At 36.2% G+C, this 18,951-nt stretch overlaps 1 protein-coding gene across 5 annotated transcripts in view; it reads right to left on the bottom strand.

Moving 5' to 3' along the window:
• LOC150083087 (sorting nexin-14-like) overlaps nucleotides 1-18,951 on the bottom strand; it is an 842,525-nt gene that overhangs the window by 373,651 nt on the left and 449,923 nt on the right. For all 5 annotated transcript variants that reach the window (XM_090377020.1, XM_090377024.1, XM_090377023.1 and 2 more), the window contains one exon: nucleotides 14,287-14,378. In XM_090377020.1, coding sequence (XP_090233146.1) covers nucleotides 14,287-14,378 — 92 coding nt within the window. The remainder of the gene's footprint in view (nucleotides 1-14,286; nucleotides 14,379-18,951) is intronic.

Here is an 18,951-nt window from a genome sequence, read left to right as displayed (position 1 = left end):
GTTGGCCATAGGTACTCTTATGGTAGGCCTCCGTAGCCGAGTGGTCAAGCGCGGGAGTGCAGTAGCACACCCTCTTTGAGTAGACCGGAGTTCAAGCCCCTGACTGCTGCATACGGTCAATCTGCCAACCTGCACTGGACCAGCGTGGCAGACTATGGTCCATTTCCCTCAGCATGAATTGTTGAGGAGGCTTCCATCCTGCAGTGGGTTGATAATGGTTGTACTTTACCTTTTTTTTTTTTTTTTTTTTTTTTCTCTTATGGTGTTTGTAGGCTTTACGTACTCTTCTTTGATGTTCACAGGTAGGCTTTACGTACTCTATTTTAATGCTTACAGGAACTCTAGGTGCTCTTCATTCTGAGGCCTCAAATACCTTATATCAAACATATTAAAAGGCTATTGCTTTAAATGCAATTTATTTTGAATTAAAAAATTCCAAAGATTAAACAAGATTTAAAAATTCAAAAAATTGAGTTCCTTCCCCAACCCTTCATCATCATCAGCTATTTTCAATCCACTGCAGGATGAAGGCCTCTCCAGCAACTTTCCAGATCCTTCTGTTTTGTGCAATGTCCATCCATTTACTACCTATGAACTCGTGAATTATCTGTCCATCTTAGTCATTGTGCTCCAAGTTTTCTTCTACTTGGGTACCATTCTGTTATTTTCTTAGTCCATCTGTCATAATGTCTTCGAGCTATGTGTCCTGCCCAAGACCATTTTAGTTCTTTAGTTTTGATAAGAATGTCCTTTAATTGAGCTTACTGCCTAATCCATGTGTTTCTCTTCTTATCTAACAGTCTGATTCCTAATATAATTTGTTCCATTCTTCTCGGCTTTAACTACTGCTTCATAGGTTCGGCAGCCAAAACTGTAGAATCCACCGCAATAAGCAGAGTCACTGTTTCTGTTATGATGCATACATGCGAAACGTATACATCATAGCCGACCCGACAGAGACCAAAAGAAAGGAATAAAATTCAACCATAAATAAAAATAAGTATATAAATATAAAATAGAGTTAAAAAGCTAAAATAATGCCAATTAAATCTTGTTAAAGGAAAAATGAATGAAAGTTTGAATTCAAAAAGACAAAATACAGTATAAAATTTAAACAAAGTAACTGTATATTACAGAATAAAGTAAGGTTAAAGCCAACTGACTGTGTGCTTGGGACTGGAATCGGTGAAATTAGCTGCATGTGGTGATTGCAGAGCAACATCAGAGACCCAAAGAAAGCCGAAAACAGTTAAAGCCCCTAGGACACACTACTTTAGGTACTATCATTACTATTATTATTATTTTTATGCTAATCTAATTTAATTTCATGTTATCTCTTTTAGCTTTTCCATCGTTATTATCATTATTATTTTTATGTTAATCCAATTTAATTTCAGGTTATCTCTTTTACCTTGCAGGCATTCTCAATTTTTTCCATGGTAATTACAATTGACAGGTCAGCACCCCTACCCAATACATTAAAAATAAACATATGTCTATATATATATATATATATAATTACTATAGCAAGGATATAATATGTACTATACAGGTATTGAAAGTGTATTAAAACATATTCATAACAGCATACAGCTGGCCATAAGGCCAAAAGAACTTAAAAAGACTAAGATAGCTTTGTGTTGGTCTAGATTGCCATACCCTAGAAATAAACATATAATCAGCAATAATATAGAATAAAATAATGATTATGTAGATAAATTGAATGGAACTTTTTCAAGGGCTAACCCTATTTAATATATCCCATCAATAATTAGCAATGCTATCTGCTTCTGATTGCTATATGCCTGTTTAACTAGGTAAAGGTGATTTATATTAAACTTTAAATTTAACAGCAAACAGGCAGGATAACAGCTAGCCCAACAGATAGCTGTGAAATGAATATACTGAATATAATACAGAAAATTTTCATTTCAGTTGTGTTGATATTATTTAATTTATATTTGTGCAAAATAAAGCTAGTGCTGACGTAAGGAGAAAGGAATTAGGGATAAGTATAATAATAATACTACCCCAATTTCCCTCGAATTGCTAAACTTCAAGCAAAACTTGAATACCAAACATTAGCTTCATACACATTCTCTGCCTGAGAATCTTCTTACTCAGGCCCCATTCCTCTCTACTAATCCTAATAATAGATGAGGAAAAGCTTCATTTTTTCACCTAAATACAGGCAGTTCCTGCTTTACGAGTTTTCACTTTACAAGTTCCGGTTTACGAGTTTTCCTCTTCTTTTCTTTTTTTTCCAAATATCGACAAAAACGAAAATATGAACATTAATTGCAAAAAATGAATGTTAAACATTCATAAATTCCACAACCTCGGAAGTTGAAATTTTCATTATATAACTCTCTAAAAGGTCATTTTTATAGTGTAAATTGTATTAGTTACCAATTAAAATCATTAAAATGCACTACACTTTCATAGTTATCATATGTTCTGTTATAAGAACCAATTCTGAATGGCTTTGTGATATTTTTCTAAAGCACATTTCTGGAGGTCACGACCATAAAACAATAAAAACAATTTACACTTTTTTCGTTTATTGGGCTTTTCTGTTACTGCAAGCAATTATAAATGGGTAGTAAACTCCATGTTAATGAATTTGCAAAAATACCAATAGCTGGAATTCTGTGTTTTTTTTTATGTTATTATGATGAAATGTGTTTCCCCTTTACTGAAATCTTCAATTGTATAAAAAACATAAAATAAATTTTCAGAATCTTCTCCGTTCCTTTTTTTTTTTAAGCTTTGTAAACTTGTTACTCAGCGCAAATTGTGTTAATTGCAATTTGTGCATTCTGTTAAAAAATGCTTATGGATGCTATTGAAATTTATAAAGAAAAGAGAAGATAATCTTAGAAACAAATGCCTCTTGAAGTATTTCTGAAGAAGATGACTCCTTGTGCAACAGACCAACGAGTGCTGAGCCAATAATGAATGATCAATGAGTGTGCATTTAGTTGATGATGATGATGAATAATAAACATTCTTTAACATTTGTAAGTCGTAAGTAATTTCTTTATTATTATAATTTGCTTGATTTTACAGGCTACATTTTTATTTCTTTGGATAAATCAATCATTGTTTAAACAAATTAATTAGCTAACTAATTTCATTGTTGAGAACATAACCCCTATTTTTAACATTATGTCTATAGGAAAAAAAAATTCCCGCTTTATGAGTGTGCACTAAGAAAGAATTAACTCGTAAAGTCGAGAACTACCTGTACTCTAAATGCTGCATAAAAGTCAACTTACTGTCAATTAATATCCCTAGATGTTTTGTTGTCTTAACCATAGGGATTTGTTTCCCTTCAGTTAATACCCTCAGAGGCCTTCCCACATCTAATCTCCCTTTACATAACATAATTACAGTTTTACTAATAGATATCTTTAACTTATGATCTGATGCCCAACATACCAGATTATCCATTACAGTAGCTGCCTTAATTTCTAAATCTCGTCTTGACATGCCATCAAAATCCCCTCAAATCATCTGTATATGCAATTTTATGGCATTGCATATCTGTGTTTTGTAACTATAAATTCAATACTATGTTCCAGAAGGTTGGCTCCAAAACAGATCCCTGGGGACAACCTTTGGAAATATTCTTTGAGTACACCAAATGCTGAGATCTTACCAAAATCTTCCTGACATGCAAATAATTTGACAAACATTTATATAACAATTGAGGACATTTCAACAAGCGCAAAGAATAAAGTATGCTTTCATGCCAGACATTATCAAAAGCTCCTTCAAAGTCTATATAAATAACTAATACATATTTACTATTTGAAGAATATTGCATCAACTGTTACTGTCAGATATATAAGCATGCTCTGCAAGATTGCAGTAATTCCTTGCTTCTGTCAGGATGGCGAGTTACATGCAGTTGATGCCACGAAGAAAGAATGCTATTGTTGCTTTATGTGAGGAAGGTTGTTCTTCCCATCATATTGCTTATAGAGTGCCTTGTAATCAGTTGACAGCAAGTAGATTTCTTCCAAACTCAAGAATACTGGTTCTGCTGATAGGAAAAAAGGAACCAGATGCAAACGAGTCTCTACGCCAAAACAGGGTCACATTTTGAAGTACTTATGCCTTAAAAACCGCAAAGCTTCTTCATCTGAGCTGAAAAGAGAATGGGAAGAACATACAAGAGTGGTAGCAAGTGCAGTAACAGTCAGAAGACTGTTCCTTCAAAAATGGACTTGTAGCCCATTGTCCTAAGAAGAAGCCTCTCCTCGCACAAAAAATGAAAAAGGCCCGATTAATTTGGTGTAAGGAGCATGTCAAATGGACCCCAGAGCAGTGGAAGTCAGTTATTTTCTTGGATGAGAAGAAATTTAACCTGCATGACTCTGATGGGAGACAAACAATTCGCCAAGAATACCCTCCAGACTGTATGGTGTCAACAGTTAAATTCCCTACCAGCCAAATGATATGGGGGTGCGTTTTGTATCGCGGAGTAGGTCACCTGCAGTTTATAAAAGGTTCTGTAAATGCCAATGGATACCTGGCTGTATTGGAAGGCAAATTGCTGCCAGCCATTAGAGACCATTTCAACCTGCCAAGTAACTACATTTTTCAGGACGACTCTGCTCCTTGTCATCGGGTGAAAAGTGTAAGTAGGCACTTCTTACTTTAGCTTCATTTCTGCATTAGAGGTTTGACAGTAATGTGTTTACATTTGTAGAAAGTCAAAAAATGGTTGGAAGAAGGGTCTATTACAACTCTTAGCTGGCCAGGAAACAACCCGGACCTGAATCCTATAGAGAACTGTTGGCATCTTGTGGAATCTGCAGTTGCCAGAAAGAAACCAAAGACCCTTCGTGAACTTCAGGAAGCCATAATTCATGTTTGGAACCACGAACTATCAGTTGATTAACTTCAGAAACTGATCTTGATCTTGTCAATACCTCGACAGTGTGCTGCTGTCATCAGAGTCAGAGGCAGTTCAACTAAATATTAGTTTGCACCTGGTGAACATTTCATTTTGTTTTTCATTTAAAATGATAAACTGAAGCAAATTGAGGGTTTTTGATAACATTTTAGCCTTAATTGCCGTGTTTACCAAAACTGCTGTATAAAGGTTGCAAATACTCATTTTGGAATATTTTGAGAGCACCTCTCAAATATTAATTTGCCTTAATTATTAATAAATATCTTTTGTTTATATTTCTATTTCCGATGCTAGTCATTAATGCAACATACCATCGCAAAAAAGGGTTAGCAGTGTGAAATTCCTAGGTGATGCACTTTCTTTGAACACCATTGTATATATAAGTTATATTAATATATTGAATTAATTAAGTACAGTAAGATCACATATCTGCGGGGGATACGTTCCAAGACCAACCATGGATGGCTGAAACAGCGAATATAAGCGAATATGTGCTGACCGCATATATAACGTGATTTTCTTGTAAATACATACGCATAATACATTTTAATTGATAAATTAAACACACGATAAGACATTACCAACATTAAGTACGTTAATAAAAAAGTACAGCAGACTTGATTCACCAGGATTGGATTAACCGGGACACTTCGATTCCAAATTAAAAAAAACAACGAGAAATCATAAAATTCAAGTAATAACACCAGGCGGGAAGTAGCAGCAGTGCGTGGCACACGCTTCTTGATTAGACTGGGGTTTGAGCCCATCACCACCAAATACGGAGGATGCGGAAAGGTCATGGAATGACCACCACATATCCCTGGAGCAATATGGCCTTAGTTGCAAATGCTCCTAAAAAAAAAAAAAAACCAAGTAATAACTAGGGGCTCACATCTGGGTGAGTATGGGCTTGGCACACCCAGGTTCCTGAGCTGGATATCATCATTCTTCTTTTTCTTAGTAATTCCCTTCTACTTCTCTCTCTCTTTCTCGGGGTAATTAAGAAAATTTTTTTTTTGGCTGGTGCAGCATAAGCCTCAGGCTTCCTTTCACCATATGGCTAATAATATGGTATAAACAGATATTTTGCAAGTTGTAAATAAGTGACAAGAACCGACGTTATAAGTCGTCATTGGGAGATTAGTGAACCTATAATCTTGCAACCCCCGCTGTCTTCAACACCTACTGCTCAAAATAAAAAAAAGATCAAATGTTTAGTTTGATTTAGTGCGTCGTGCCGATTGTTGTGTTCCGTTGCACCGCAAAAAGTCAAATTTTGTTTCATTATTTACATCAGGGATGTCAGAATTTTTTATTTATTTTTTTATTTTTTTTGTTGTTGTTGTTTAGAAATCACGAAAATAATGGGCAAACACAAGAGTTGTGCTTTCAAATTAAACAAAAACTTGAAATTATTCAAAAGTTTGAAAACGGTGCATTCGTTAAATTTCTAAGGAACCATTATAATGTTGGTGATCAAACCATACGCGACATTGTAAAAAATAAAGGGAAGCATTGTATTGGACACGCAAGTAGTAAGTGTTAAGTTTTTTATTTTTTTTTTCAGTGGTTCACTGCGGATAACTGAATCAGCGGATACAGGGGGGCACAACTGTATGCATAAATGGATGTGAAAGTTACATAAAGTGCCAGTAACTAGAAGGGTGAGGAAAGTAGAAAAAGAAGTGTAGTAGATTTATGAAAGGTGAAAGAATGTTAATATTCTAGAGGTTATGATGAATGAAGAAAATTTTTGGCTGAATTGCCAATATAAAGCGGGGGAACTGTAAAGTAAAATTAACACATCAGAATACTAATAAAATGCAAACAAAATGAAAATAAAAATAAAATGGTGTAGCTGTCATTAGATATGCGGGGAAACATTTTTAGTAAATGGTCTAATATAGGTAATGCAAAAATGCCTGATCTGATGTCAGCTGAAATAAACATTGATACATGATCAGGTATTTCATCAGGAGACTACACCTGACTTTGTATCAGGAACTGCATTTCTATACTTGTCCAGAGTATTAGAAGAAAAGTGAAAGGGCAAAAAAGGAACAAAAATGAAATTAGCACTTTCTAATACAGTATGGGCAAGGTAGTCCCAACGCAGTGTAATTTATATAGGTAAAAATAAGTACTGAGTTGGGATTTTTATCATGTATCAATATATATTTCAGCTGACATCAGATCAAGCATTTTTGCATTACCTATATTAGACCATTTACTAAAAATGTCCCCCCCCCCCCAATATCTAATGACAGCTACACATTTTATTTGCATTTTGTTGTATTAATTTTACTTTATAGTTCCCCCACTTTATACTGGCTTGGCGATTCAGCCCAAAATTTTCTTCATTCATCATAACCTCTAGGATATTAGCATTCTTTCACCTTTCATAAATCTACTACACTTCTCTTTCTACTTTTCTCACCCTTTTAGTTACTGGCACTTCATGTAACTTTCACATCCATTTATGCATAATCAATTCAATATATTAATATAACTTATATATACTCTTGCATTCTTTAATGCTGCTTTGCACTTTTAGGTGCATTTGTCATACCTGATTTATTCATCCTGCATTGACTGAAACCATTTCATCAACTGTATACCTCTTTTCATACATAACTCTTTAAACAAAAAAAAAAAACATTGGAACTTTATTTTCGCTGCAAATTAGATGATCAGAACAAGAAGTGGCTTCACACACACATGTATGTTTCTATATATATATATATATGGGTATTCAATATATTAAGGTAATGTTTAAAGAGTTTATTATTATTATTATTATTATTATTATTATTATTATCATTATTAATTATAATTAATTATAATAATAATAATAATAATAATAATAATAATCTCTTTAAACATTACCTTAATATATTGAATACCCATATATATATATATATATATATATATAGAAACATACATGTGTATGTGAAGCCACTTCTTGTTCTGATTATCTAATTTGCAGCGAAAATAAAGTTCCAATGTTTTTTTTTTTTTTTTTTTTTTTCACAGAGTCATTATTTGAGATTTAACTGTGTACACACCATACATCATAAAAAAAAAAGCTAACTGATATTTTCTTACAAAACATGCCATTTAAAAGCATATTTAAATGCAATTGACTCCAAAAATGATAAAAAGAGCACACATTTACTAATATGTAATTACTAAATCTCACAATTATAATTCTCACTGACTGACTGACTGAACTGTCTTGAAGGTTTGCTTTGCACAGAGTGCGAAAATGCTGGGAACTAACCACTGCAGCAAGATTTAGAAAACTTTGGTGTCCAGAATTACTTAGTTGGCAGTCCAAATAATATGAACTGATACACCAAAATCTCAGTGTGAAATTAAAAGCATGAAATATCCTGCAAACTGAAAGGAAGCATTAAATCTTCCATAGTTCTACTGAAAAAAAAATTTTCATTTTTGTTATTATCAAAAATTATATTAAAAAACCCCTCTTTAGTTATTTGATTCTTTATTTATTTATTTTTTTTAAGTAAAAACCTTCTACACCCATTTACGTATCACTTAATTCAATTTCATCAACTATTAATGCTGAATTCCAGATAATTTCATCTCTTATCATCCCAAAAATTCTGAAGTATGGTCAACTTGCATGATCACCTACTTTGATTTTTAAGGCTATTTTTATACTGCATTCTATTATTAATTATGTCCTAGAATTACATGGAAACACAGATAAGAAATGGCAGCATTTACTACAACATTTTCTCATAATTCATATATATATACAGATTATTTGAAACATGCATACCTACATACTATCCAGGGCTCAGATAAAATAAATTCATTAGCATTAGTAAAGGCATATGAGGCAAGAAATCAAGCTTATGCAGCATCAGCCAAAAAAAAAAAAAAAAAAAAACCCTGCTCATTTCACCCATCCATTTGCTCCAAATCTTTGTCCAGTTTTTCCTTGAATTTATTTAAGTTATCAACTTACACAATGACAGATTGTTCCAGCAATCAACCACCTGCTGGCTAAAGACAAATTTCTGCACATCTATTCTAACTGTCTTTCCTAAATTTGAATTTAGGAGCCCACAGGGCAGAATCTATGCAAGAGGAAAAATCACGTGAGCAATTAAAGCAATACAAACAATTCAAGGCTTTATACATCTCAATGGCTTCGCAGGTGCTTAGTCTCCAGACGATGCGATTTGCAGAACTTAAATCTTCCTTTGTAAAAGCAACCCTTTGTACAATATCAAAAGTTTTCCTGAAATCCAAGTATATGATACCAAAATTATTTTTTTTTTCTCTCAGTTCCATTGTGACCATATCGTATTATCTAATCAAATTGGTCAGACAAGACTTCCCCTTAACAAACTTATGCTGTGTCTGAAACAGCATAAGTTTGTTAAGGGGAAGTAACAATATTATGCTGTGTCTGAAACATAACTGAAGTCTTTTCTATACGATCCTGCAATGCTTCTTTAACCAGTGACTTCATTATTTTCTCTGAAACAGAAGTTATTCTAACAGGTCTATAATTACTCCTCTCACCCTTTGATCCCCTTTGTGAATTGGGGATACATTTGCACATCTCCAGTCAGCGGGGACCACCACGGAATCCAATGATGCCCTCATAATTATGGCTCAGGATTTACTTACTTCCTTTGTTGCCGCCTTTAATATAACTGAAATGATCCCATCCACCCCAGGTGCCTTTCTTGTGTTTAACTTCAACAATTTCTTCTCCTCTTTTCTCCAATTATAACAAAATTATCAACAAAGCAGTATGACCATGAGTCGAACCATTGAAATCAAGTTAACAAATCTGATTCATCACCTTCCTTCTAGAGTTCATATAAGCAAAGAATTCTTTGCTGTTTTTCTTAGCAATCTTTGCCAAAGATGTCTCATAGTCTGCCTTTGCTGCCTAACCTCCTTTGTGACAGACTGGCTTATATCTACCACAGGCTTCTGTGCTGCCTGATACTTTACATGCATCCCATGCATTTTTCTTCTTTGTCACAAGTCTCATTAGTGCATCTGACATTCATTTAGGTCTAAATGAATGTCAGTATTTCTTGAACAGTATTTCTTAGTCGGTATGAAAAGCCATGAAGTAACTTCCAATGTTAATTCCTTGAATGCTTCCCATTTAGAATTTGATGTTGGTAACATCATCAGTTAGCCCAACTGCAAAAACCCTTCCTTTTACCCCTGATGGTAGTAATATCATTAAATAAATCCCACATCAGTATACTGTGATCACTGCCACCTAGTAGTTCATTTATCTCTAGATTCTTAATGCATAAATAATCATCACGGATGATCAAATAAAGTGCATTACTCCCTCTGGTTGCCTCTAAGACATGCTGCTATAGAAAACAATCATCTAACAAATCCACATAAGTCTTGCTAGTGTGAAAGTGACCAGCCAACAAGTTCCAGTCAATATCTGGGAAATTAAAATCCCCATTATAATACATACTAATTAAATGGCCCACTATTTCTCTGTACAATTGTTCGTTGTACTCATCAGAGTCATTAGACTTTAACAAACTCTGTTCTAATTTTTGTTTTCCCAGTGATTATGTCACACCAAATCGACTCAACATTGCACTGTCCACTCATGTCGACTGAGTGCACTGCCTAAGATTTTGTGTTTCTTAGTTAACAGCATAACCCCTCTTCCTTTCCTATACTATCTATCCTTTCTGTACACATTGTACTCCCCATTCTGCATTCCTTATATCTTTGTGAAACCTTATATCTTTGTGAGACCTGTTAGAATAACTTCTGTTGTTCTGATTATCTAATTTGCAGCGAAAATAAAGTTCCAATGTTTTTTTTTTTTTTTTTTTTTTTCACAGAGTCATTATTTGAGATTTAACTGTGTACACACCATACATCATAAAAAAAAAAGCTAACTGATATTTTCTTACAAAACATGCCATTTAAAAGCATATTTAAATGCAATTGACTCCAAAAATGATAAAAAGAGCACACATTTACTAATATGTAATTACTAAATCTCACAATTATAATTCTCACTGACTGACTGACTGAACTGTCTTGAAGGTTTGCTTTGCACAGAGTGCGAAAATGCTGGGAACTAACCACTGCAGCAAGATTTAGAAAACTTTGGTGTCCAGAATTACTTAGTTGGCAGTCCAAATAATATGAACTGATACACCAAAATCTCAGTGTGAAATTAAAAGCATGAAATATCCTGCAAACTGAAAGGAAGCATTAAATCTGCCATAGTTCTACTGAAAAAAAAATTTTCATTTTTGTTATTATCAAAAATTATATTAAAAAACCCCTCTTTAGTTATTTGATTCTTTATTTATTTATTTTTTTTAAGTAAAAACCTTCTACACCCATTTACGTATCACTTAATTCAATTTCATCAACTATTAATGCTGAATTCCAGATAATTTCATCTCTTATCATCCCAAAAATTCTGAAGTATGGTCAACTTGCATGATCACCTACTTTGATTTTTAAGGCTATTTTTATACTGCATTCTATTATTAATTATGTCCTAGAATTACATGGAAACACAGATAAGAAATGGCAGCATTTACTACAACATTTTCTCATAATTCATATATATATACAGATTATTTGAAACATGCATACCTACATACTATCCAGGGCTCAGATAAAATAAATTCATTAGCATTAGTAAAGGCATATGAGGCAAGAAATCAAGCTTATGCAGCATCAGCCAAAAAAAAAAAAAAAAAAAACCCTGCTCATTTCACCCATCCATTTGCTCCAAATCTTTGTCCAGTTTTTCCTTGAATTTATTTAAGTTATCAACTTACACAATGACAGATTGTTCCAGCAATCAACCACCTGCTGGCTAAAGACAAATTTCTGCACATCTATTCTAACTGTCTTTCCTAAATTTGAATTTAGGAGCCCACAGGGCAGAATCTATGCAAGAGGAAAAATCACGTGAGCAATTAAAGCAATACAAACAATTCAAGGCTTTATACATCTCAATGGCTTCGCAGGTGCTTAGTCTCCAGACGATGCGATTTGCAGAACTTAAATCTTCCTTTGTAAAAGCAACCCTTTGTACAATATCAAAAGTTTTCCTGAAATCCAAGTATATGATACCAAAATTATTTTTTTTTTCTCTCAGTTCCATTGTGACCATATCGTATTATCTAATCAAATTGGTCAGACAAGACTTCCCCTTAACAAACTTATGCTGTGTCTGAAACAGCATAAGTTTGTTAAGGGGAAGTAACAATATTATGCTGTGTCTGAAACATAACTGAAGTCTTTTCTATACGATCCTGCAATGCTTCTTTAACCAGTGACTTCATTATTTTCTCTGAAACAGAAGTTATTCTAACAGGTCTATAATTACTCCTCTCACCCTTTGATCCCCTTTGTGAATTGGGGATACATTTGCACATCTCCAGTCAGCGGGGACCACCACGGAATCCAATGATGCCCTCATAATTATGGCTCAGGATTTACTTACTTCCTTTGTTGCCGCCTTTAATATAACTGAAATGATCCCATCCACCCCAGGTGCCTTTCTTGTGTTTAACTTCAACAATTTCTTCTCCTCTTTTCTCCAATTATAACAAAATTATCAACAAAGCAGTATGACCATGAGTCGAACCATTGAAATCAAGTTAACAAATCTGATTCATCACCTTCCTTCTAGAGTTCATATAAGCAAAGAATTCTTTGCTGTTTTTCTTAGCAATCTTTGCCAAAGATGTCTCATAGTCTGCCTTTGCTGCCTAACCTCCTTTGTGACAGACTGGCTTATATCTACCACAGGCTTCTGTGCTGCCTGATACTTTACATGCATCCCATGCATTTTTCTTCTTTGTCACAAGTCTCATTAGTGCATCTGACATTCATTTAGGTCTAAATGAATGTCAGTATTTCTTGAACAGTATTTCTTAGTCGGTATGAAAAGCCATGAAGTAACTTCCAATGTTAATTCCTTGAATGCTTCCCATTTAGAATTTGATGTTGGTAACATCATCAGTTAGCCCAACTGCAAAAACCCTTCCTTTTACCCCTGATGGTAGTAATATCATTAAATAAATCCCACATCAGTATACTGTGATCACTGCCACCTAGTAGTTCATTTATCTCTAGATTCTTAATGCATAAATAATCATCACGGATGATCAAATAAAGTGCATTACTCCCTCTGGTTGCCTCTAAGACATGCTGCTATAGAAAACAATCATCTAACAAATCCACATAAGTCTTGCTAGTGTGAAAGTGACCAGCCAACAAGTTCCAGTCAATATCTGGGAAATTAAAATCCCCATTATAATACATACTAATTAAATGGCCCACTATTTCTCTGTACAATTGTTCGTTGTACTCATCAGAGTCATTAGACTTTAACAAACTCTGTTCTAATTTTTGTTTTCCCAGTGATTATGTCACACCAAATCGACTCAACATTGCACTGTCCACTCATGTCGACTGAGTGCACTGCCTAAGATTTTGTGTTTCTTAGTTAACAGCATAACCCCTCTTCCTTTCCTATACTATCTATCCTTTCTGTACACATTGTACTCCCCATTCTGCATTCCTTATATCTTTGTGAAACCATATCTCTGAAATCTCAACAATATCTGCTTTGATATCTTGAACAGCACTTCAAATTCATCAAATTTATTTACTGTACTCCTAGCATTGGTGTACATGCACCTTTTTACTCTTAGCTAACCTAACACAGTCCATGTATTAACTTTTTCCATGATGACTCCCAGCAGTTCTTGAAATCCCCAACACCTTGCTTTCCAGGCTGCTGCCCATTCTAACAGAAGCAGCGCAAGAATCACTTTTACCTTTGCCTATGGCTACTGTTAATCTATTAATCTGCAAATCAAGCTAGTAGTTTTCTGACCAATGTAACACTGCCTTGATAGCATCAGGAAATATTTTTGCAACCTTGCTATTTAAGTGTATCCCATCTCTGTAGAAGCAATTTCTCCTGTTAACGAGCACGCTGAGAAAAATTCTACCCCATCAGCCTTGCGCAAGCCCTCCAGGGATGAACTGATTGACAAGGCTCTCATCATTTACTTCCTCCTATTATGTCTGGGCAGAATTGCATACACTTTCAAATTTAACCCTGTCGACTTTTTTCCCAACGTTGGCCTGTACTTATTAAGCCACAAAACAGTTAACTATTGAAGTAAATCAATAAAAATTTAATTTGTTACAGAGGATTTCCTTTAAATATACATTTCTTAACAATGTCAGAAATAAAGTAAAATAAAGAATTAGACCATCTATCATGTATTTATATGAAACAATTTTATTTCATGTTTAAGTTATTAATAATATGATATTTTACATACCTATGTTTGCTGTAAATACTCCTTTAATTTTATTTCCTAGTTTGGACATTGTTGATACACCATAATGTTCTGCAATACTTCTTTTGCCTGCTCTACAGCATAAAAAAAAAACTTGTAAAGTGGGGAGGATGTTTACTCAAATTTAACTACAATGAAGTATAACTCAATGTAACTCCTATTTTAAATTACGTGAAGTTGACAGTAGCATTCCTTTTGAATAGAAGGAAATCTTGTTAAAACTAGAAATAATAATAGTAACAAAAAGTTAATTTCAGTAAAAACAATAGGAGTTAAAATTCTTGAAATTGTTATTATATTGATTCTGTAATCAACTAGAGAAGGTAGAAAGTAGTTAAAGCTAAATAAAAAGAAAGTTTTCGGTATTAACCAAAAAGCATGCAAAAGCAGACCAGTCTTGGATTTTGGTAAACACACTTTAAATTTTGTTTAACCCAGCGATGATGGTACCTCAAAATACGGCACGTGGGGGGATTACAGGGGACCTGACAAGTATCCAATTTTATTTTTGAATTCTAGAAAAAGAAGATTGCTTTTTTTAAATTCTGCTTGGATAACATCAATATTTCATCTTTCCTCAATGGATTACAATACTTGTGCTATTTTTTTTTTATTCAATTTATTTAAAAAAAAAAAAAAATAATAATAATAATGACAACCAAATCCCCTGCTGGCATTTTCCCGATAGTGGGACTATTAGTAACCTTGGGTATAACCACAATGTGAAGGTCCCAAAATACTACACCTAGCATAATGGAGATGACCCCAGGTGTGAACCAACATAAGTTAAGGGTCGAGGCGTGGTGTCCACACAACACACAGAGAGAGGAATGCCCCCCCCTCCTCTGCTACCAGGAAATGCTAGGTGGTAGATGATTCTCATCAATCAAGCTAATATACTGCCACTTTGCTCACTGGGGGCTTGAAGTGGTGAAACAAATATTTAGTCTTCAGAACAAAACTCTGGCAATCTCCCCCCCCCTCCCACACTCTTCCATCATGCAGAATGATTGAAGTCTTTTGAGGTTATGATGGGCATCGTGGCAAGATGTAGTCTTCTGACTTCCTTTCTATAAAGCTCTACTTTCACATCCAACTTTCCTAACAATGAGATAATTTCCTTGGTGATTTTAATGTTCACAGCACCAGCTTCGGCACTTTGTGCAGAGTTGATGGATGTGATCCAGAAAGGTCAGATTTTTATCGAATACGAGTCCCAAGAATTTTGTGTCCGCTGTTACTGGAATTGCATTTTGTCCGAGCTTTAATTCAGGTTCAGGATGAAGATTACGCTTGCGACAAAAGTGTACGCAAACGGTCTTCTCCGGCGAGAACCTGAAGCCATTAGCAAGTGCCCAGGAGTTGAGGCGATCAATAGCTTTCTGCAGTTGTCTTTCAATAACCCTCATGTTGCATGACTGACAAAATATGCTAAAGTCATCAACATAGAGGGCACTGTGTACAGTTGGAGGAAGTTGTTCTGTGATGGAATTTACTTTGATGGCAAAAAGCGTAACACTTAATACTGATCCTTGTGGTACTCCCTCCTCTTGAGTGAAGGAACGAGAGAGTGAGGATCCCACACGAACTTGGAAAGATCGATTGGCTAGAAAGTTTTTAATAAAAATAGGGAGTTGCCCCCTAAGGCCAAGGCTATGCAGATCTTTTAAGATGCCAAATCTCCAAGTTGTGTCATACGCTTTTTCCATGTCAAAGAACACCGACACCAAGTGTTCGCATTTTAGGAAAGCATCCCGGATGGATGCTTCCAATCTAATAAGATGGTCCAAAGTGGACCGGTTCCTTCGGAAGCCGCACTGGATGTTGGAGAGAAGGTCATTTGTTTCGAGATACCATATTAAACGAGAATTAACCATTCTCTCCAGGATTTTGCACAGACAGCTGGTCAGAGCAATAGGACGATAATTGGTGGTGACTTTTGGATCCTTTCCTGGCTTAGGAAAGGCAAGAACGATTGCCTTTCGCCAGGAGTCCGGAAACTGCCCTTCAATAAAGATTCTGTTATACAGAAGGAGCAGACAATCCATAGATTTTGGGGAAAGATGTTTAATCATGTCATAATGGATGCCATCTGGTCCAACAGCACTTGCTTTGGAAAGAGCGAGGGCTCTTTTCAGTTCCTGAATAGTAAAATCCCCGTTGTAGGGATAGAGGCCCTTGGACTTAAAATTAAGTGCTTCTCTTTCCAGTTTATGTTTCAGGACCAGGAACTCTGGGGAGTACGAGGATGTTGCGGAGATGTTAGAGAATGTTTCCCCAAGAGCATTGGCTATTGCAGTTGGATCTGCAATAGCGCATCCATTATAATCTAGAATTGAAGAAGGGTGGGATGTATATTTTCCCTTCATTTTCCGGATTTTATCCCAGACTACCTTAGAGTTGGTAGACTGGTTAATAGATGATGTAAAATGGATCCACGATTCCTTTTGACTCTGACGACGGATGTAGCGTGCTTTGGCTTGTGCATGTTTGAAGGCTATAAGGTTGTTCGTGGTAGGATATCGGCGAAATATCCCCCACGCTTTGTTTTGAGCCTTTTTTGCTGCTGTGCATTGTGAATTCCACCAAGGTTTGGGAAATGGTGGAAACCGGGCAGATGTTTTTGGAACAGCATTCGCAGCTGCTTGGACAATATTTTCTGTGATGTACTTAACTGCATCATTGATAGGCTCTTGACTGACTGTGCTAAGATCAAAATTTGCCTGATGTTGGAAGGCAGTCCAGTCAGCCTGATCAATCTTCCACCGTGGTAACCTGAAGGGAAGACATGGTCTCCCGCTGTGTAACGAGGTTATCACAGGGAAGTGATCACTTCCGTATGGATTCTCCTCCACTTCCCAAGTGAGTGAAGGGAGTAGAGAAGAGGAGCAGATAGAGAGATCAATGGCAGAAAAAGTACGGGTAGGCATGTGGAAGAAGGTGTTTGTTCCAGTATTTAGAAGGGAAAGATCATTGTCATTGAGCATACGCTCTATGACTCTTTCCCTTCTGTTGATGTTAGCACTACCCCACAGGGTGTTATGTCCGTTAAAATCCCCGAGAAGTAAGAAAGGGGGAGGCAGCTGCGTTAGAAGATCATCAAGGTCTGCCTGGGAGATGTCAGTCCCAGGTGGCAAATAAATGGAGCACACAGTTAATAAAAATCCCACTGAAAGGTGAATTGCAACAGCCTCTATGCTGGTTGTAATTAGCAAGGGCTGCACTGGGGTCTGGTTACCCACAAGGATAGCCACTCCCCCACGTACAGAGCCATCCGCAATTCTATCCTTACGAAAAATTGTGGTGTTATGCATCGTGGGATCGTCATTTGCCTTTAGATATGTCTCCTGCAAGCAAAAGCAAACTGGCTCGTGCTTTTGCAGGAGGGCCTTGATGTCATCAATATTTCGCCGGAATCCACGACAATTCCATTGTAGGAATTTAGCCATTATTTTGGCTTGGTGGGTCCATCAGGCGGCTTCCGAGGTGCTGAGGGCTTAATTTTATCAGTTTTGGATTTATCTTTTTTGGGGAAGAATGGACGCTGTCCCGTGTCCATTTCTTCCTCCGCAAAGAGTTCCAAGACTGAATCTTCAGGTACCTCCTTCTGCTCGACATCCATCTTTTCTTGGGTACTAGGGGGGACTTCCCCTTTCTTATTCTTTTCTTTCATAATTACCTTAGTTACTTGTGGAGCATTAGGAGGTACCGATATAGGAGTGGCAGCTGATTGATCCTTTTGTGCAGGTTTTTGAGAACTTAAGAGATACCGCGCGATGGGAGTGAAAGACTCCTTTGGAGGAATGGTCATGTCCGTCTGAGTTCCGACGGAACATCTCCCTGCTACCTTCTGGGCGTAGGTAGGTTTGTTGATATTCAGGGGTTTGACCGATTTCCTTGCCTCCTGGTATGATATATTTAGCTCTGCCTTCAGCCGTTGAATTTCTTTTTCTTCTTTCCACCTCTGGCATGCTCGTGAGTAGGCCGGGTGTTCGCCTTCACAGTTAATACAGGTGGGTTTTGCGGCTGAACATGCTGTTGTTTCGTGGTCCTTTGCACCGCATCGAGCGCATGCAAGGACTCCGCGGCAGGCCATTTGAGAATGTCCATACTTCTGGCATTTAAAACACCGTAAAGGATTTGGAACGTATGGACGCACTGAACAGTTGATGTATCCAGCTTTGATCTCGTCAGGAGGTTTAGGAGAGTTAATTAAAAGTCAGGATAAGGTTCCTGGTTTTAACAATTTTTCCATCCCTTCGCGCAGTAATTCTCTTGACGGCAATGACTCCCTGTGGTTTTAATTCGGAGCAGATTTCCTCCTCGGTTACGTCGAGAAGGTCCCACTCCGAAATGACACCTCTCGATGAATTGAGTGTTCTGTGTGGTGTCACTGTTATAGGGATACCTCCGATTGATGTAACTCGGAGTAGATGTTCCGATTGCCTCTCATTTTTAGTTTCAATTAAGAGGTCTCCAGAACGGAGCCTCTTAACTGATTTGGGAGAACATGCTAACCCATCTAACCCTTTTTGAATAAAAAAGGGCGACATTTTACCAATCGGTTTTTCACTGGTTGAGTGCATAATTAGGAACCTTGGAACAGGCCCTGATGATATTTCTGTACGCTGCCTCTTTGTAGCAATA

Source organism: Mastigoproctus giganteus, chromosome 7, assembly GCF_048544385.1.
Source record: "Mastigoproctus giganteus isolate SK-2022 chromosome 7, ASM4854438v1, whole genome shotgun sequence".
Lineage (NCBI taxonomy): Eukaryota > Metazoa > Arthropoda > Arachnida > Uropygi > Thelyphonidae > Mastigoproctus > Mastigoproctus giganteus.
Note: the sequence above shows the minus strand (reverse complement) of the source record. Positions and strands in the feature narration are given on the sequence as shown.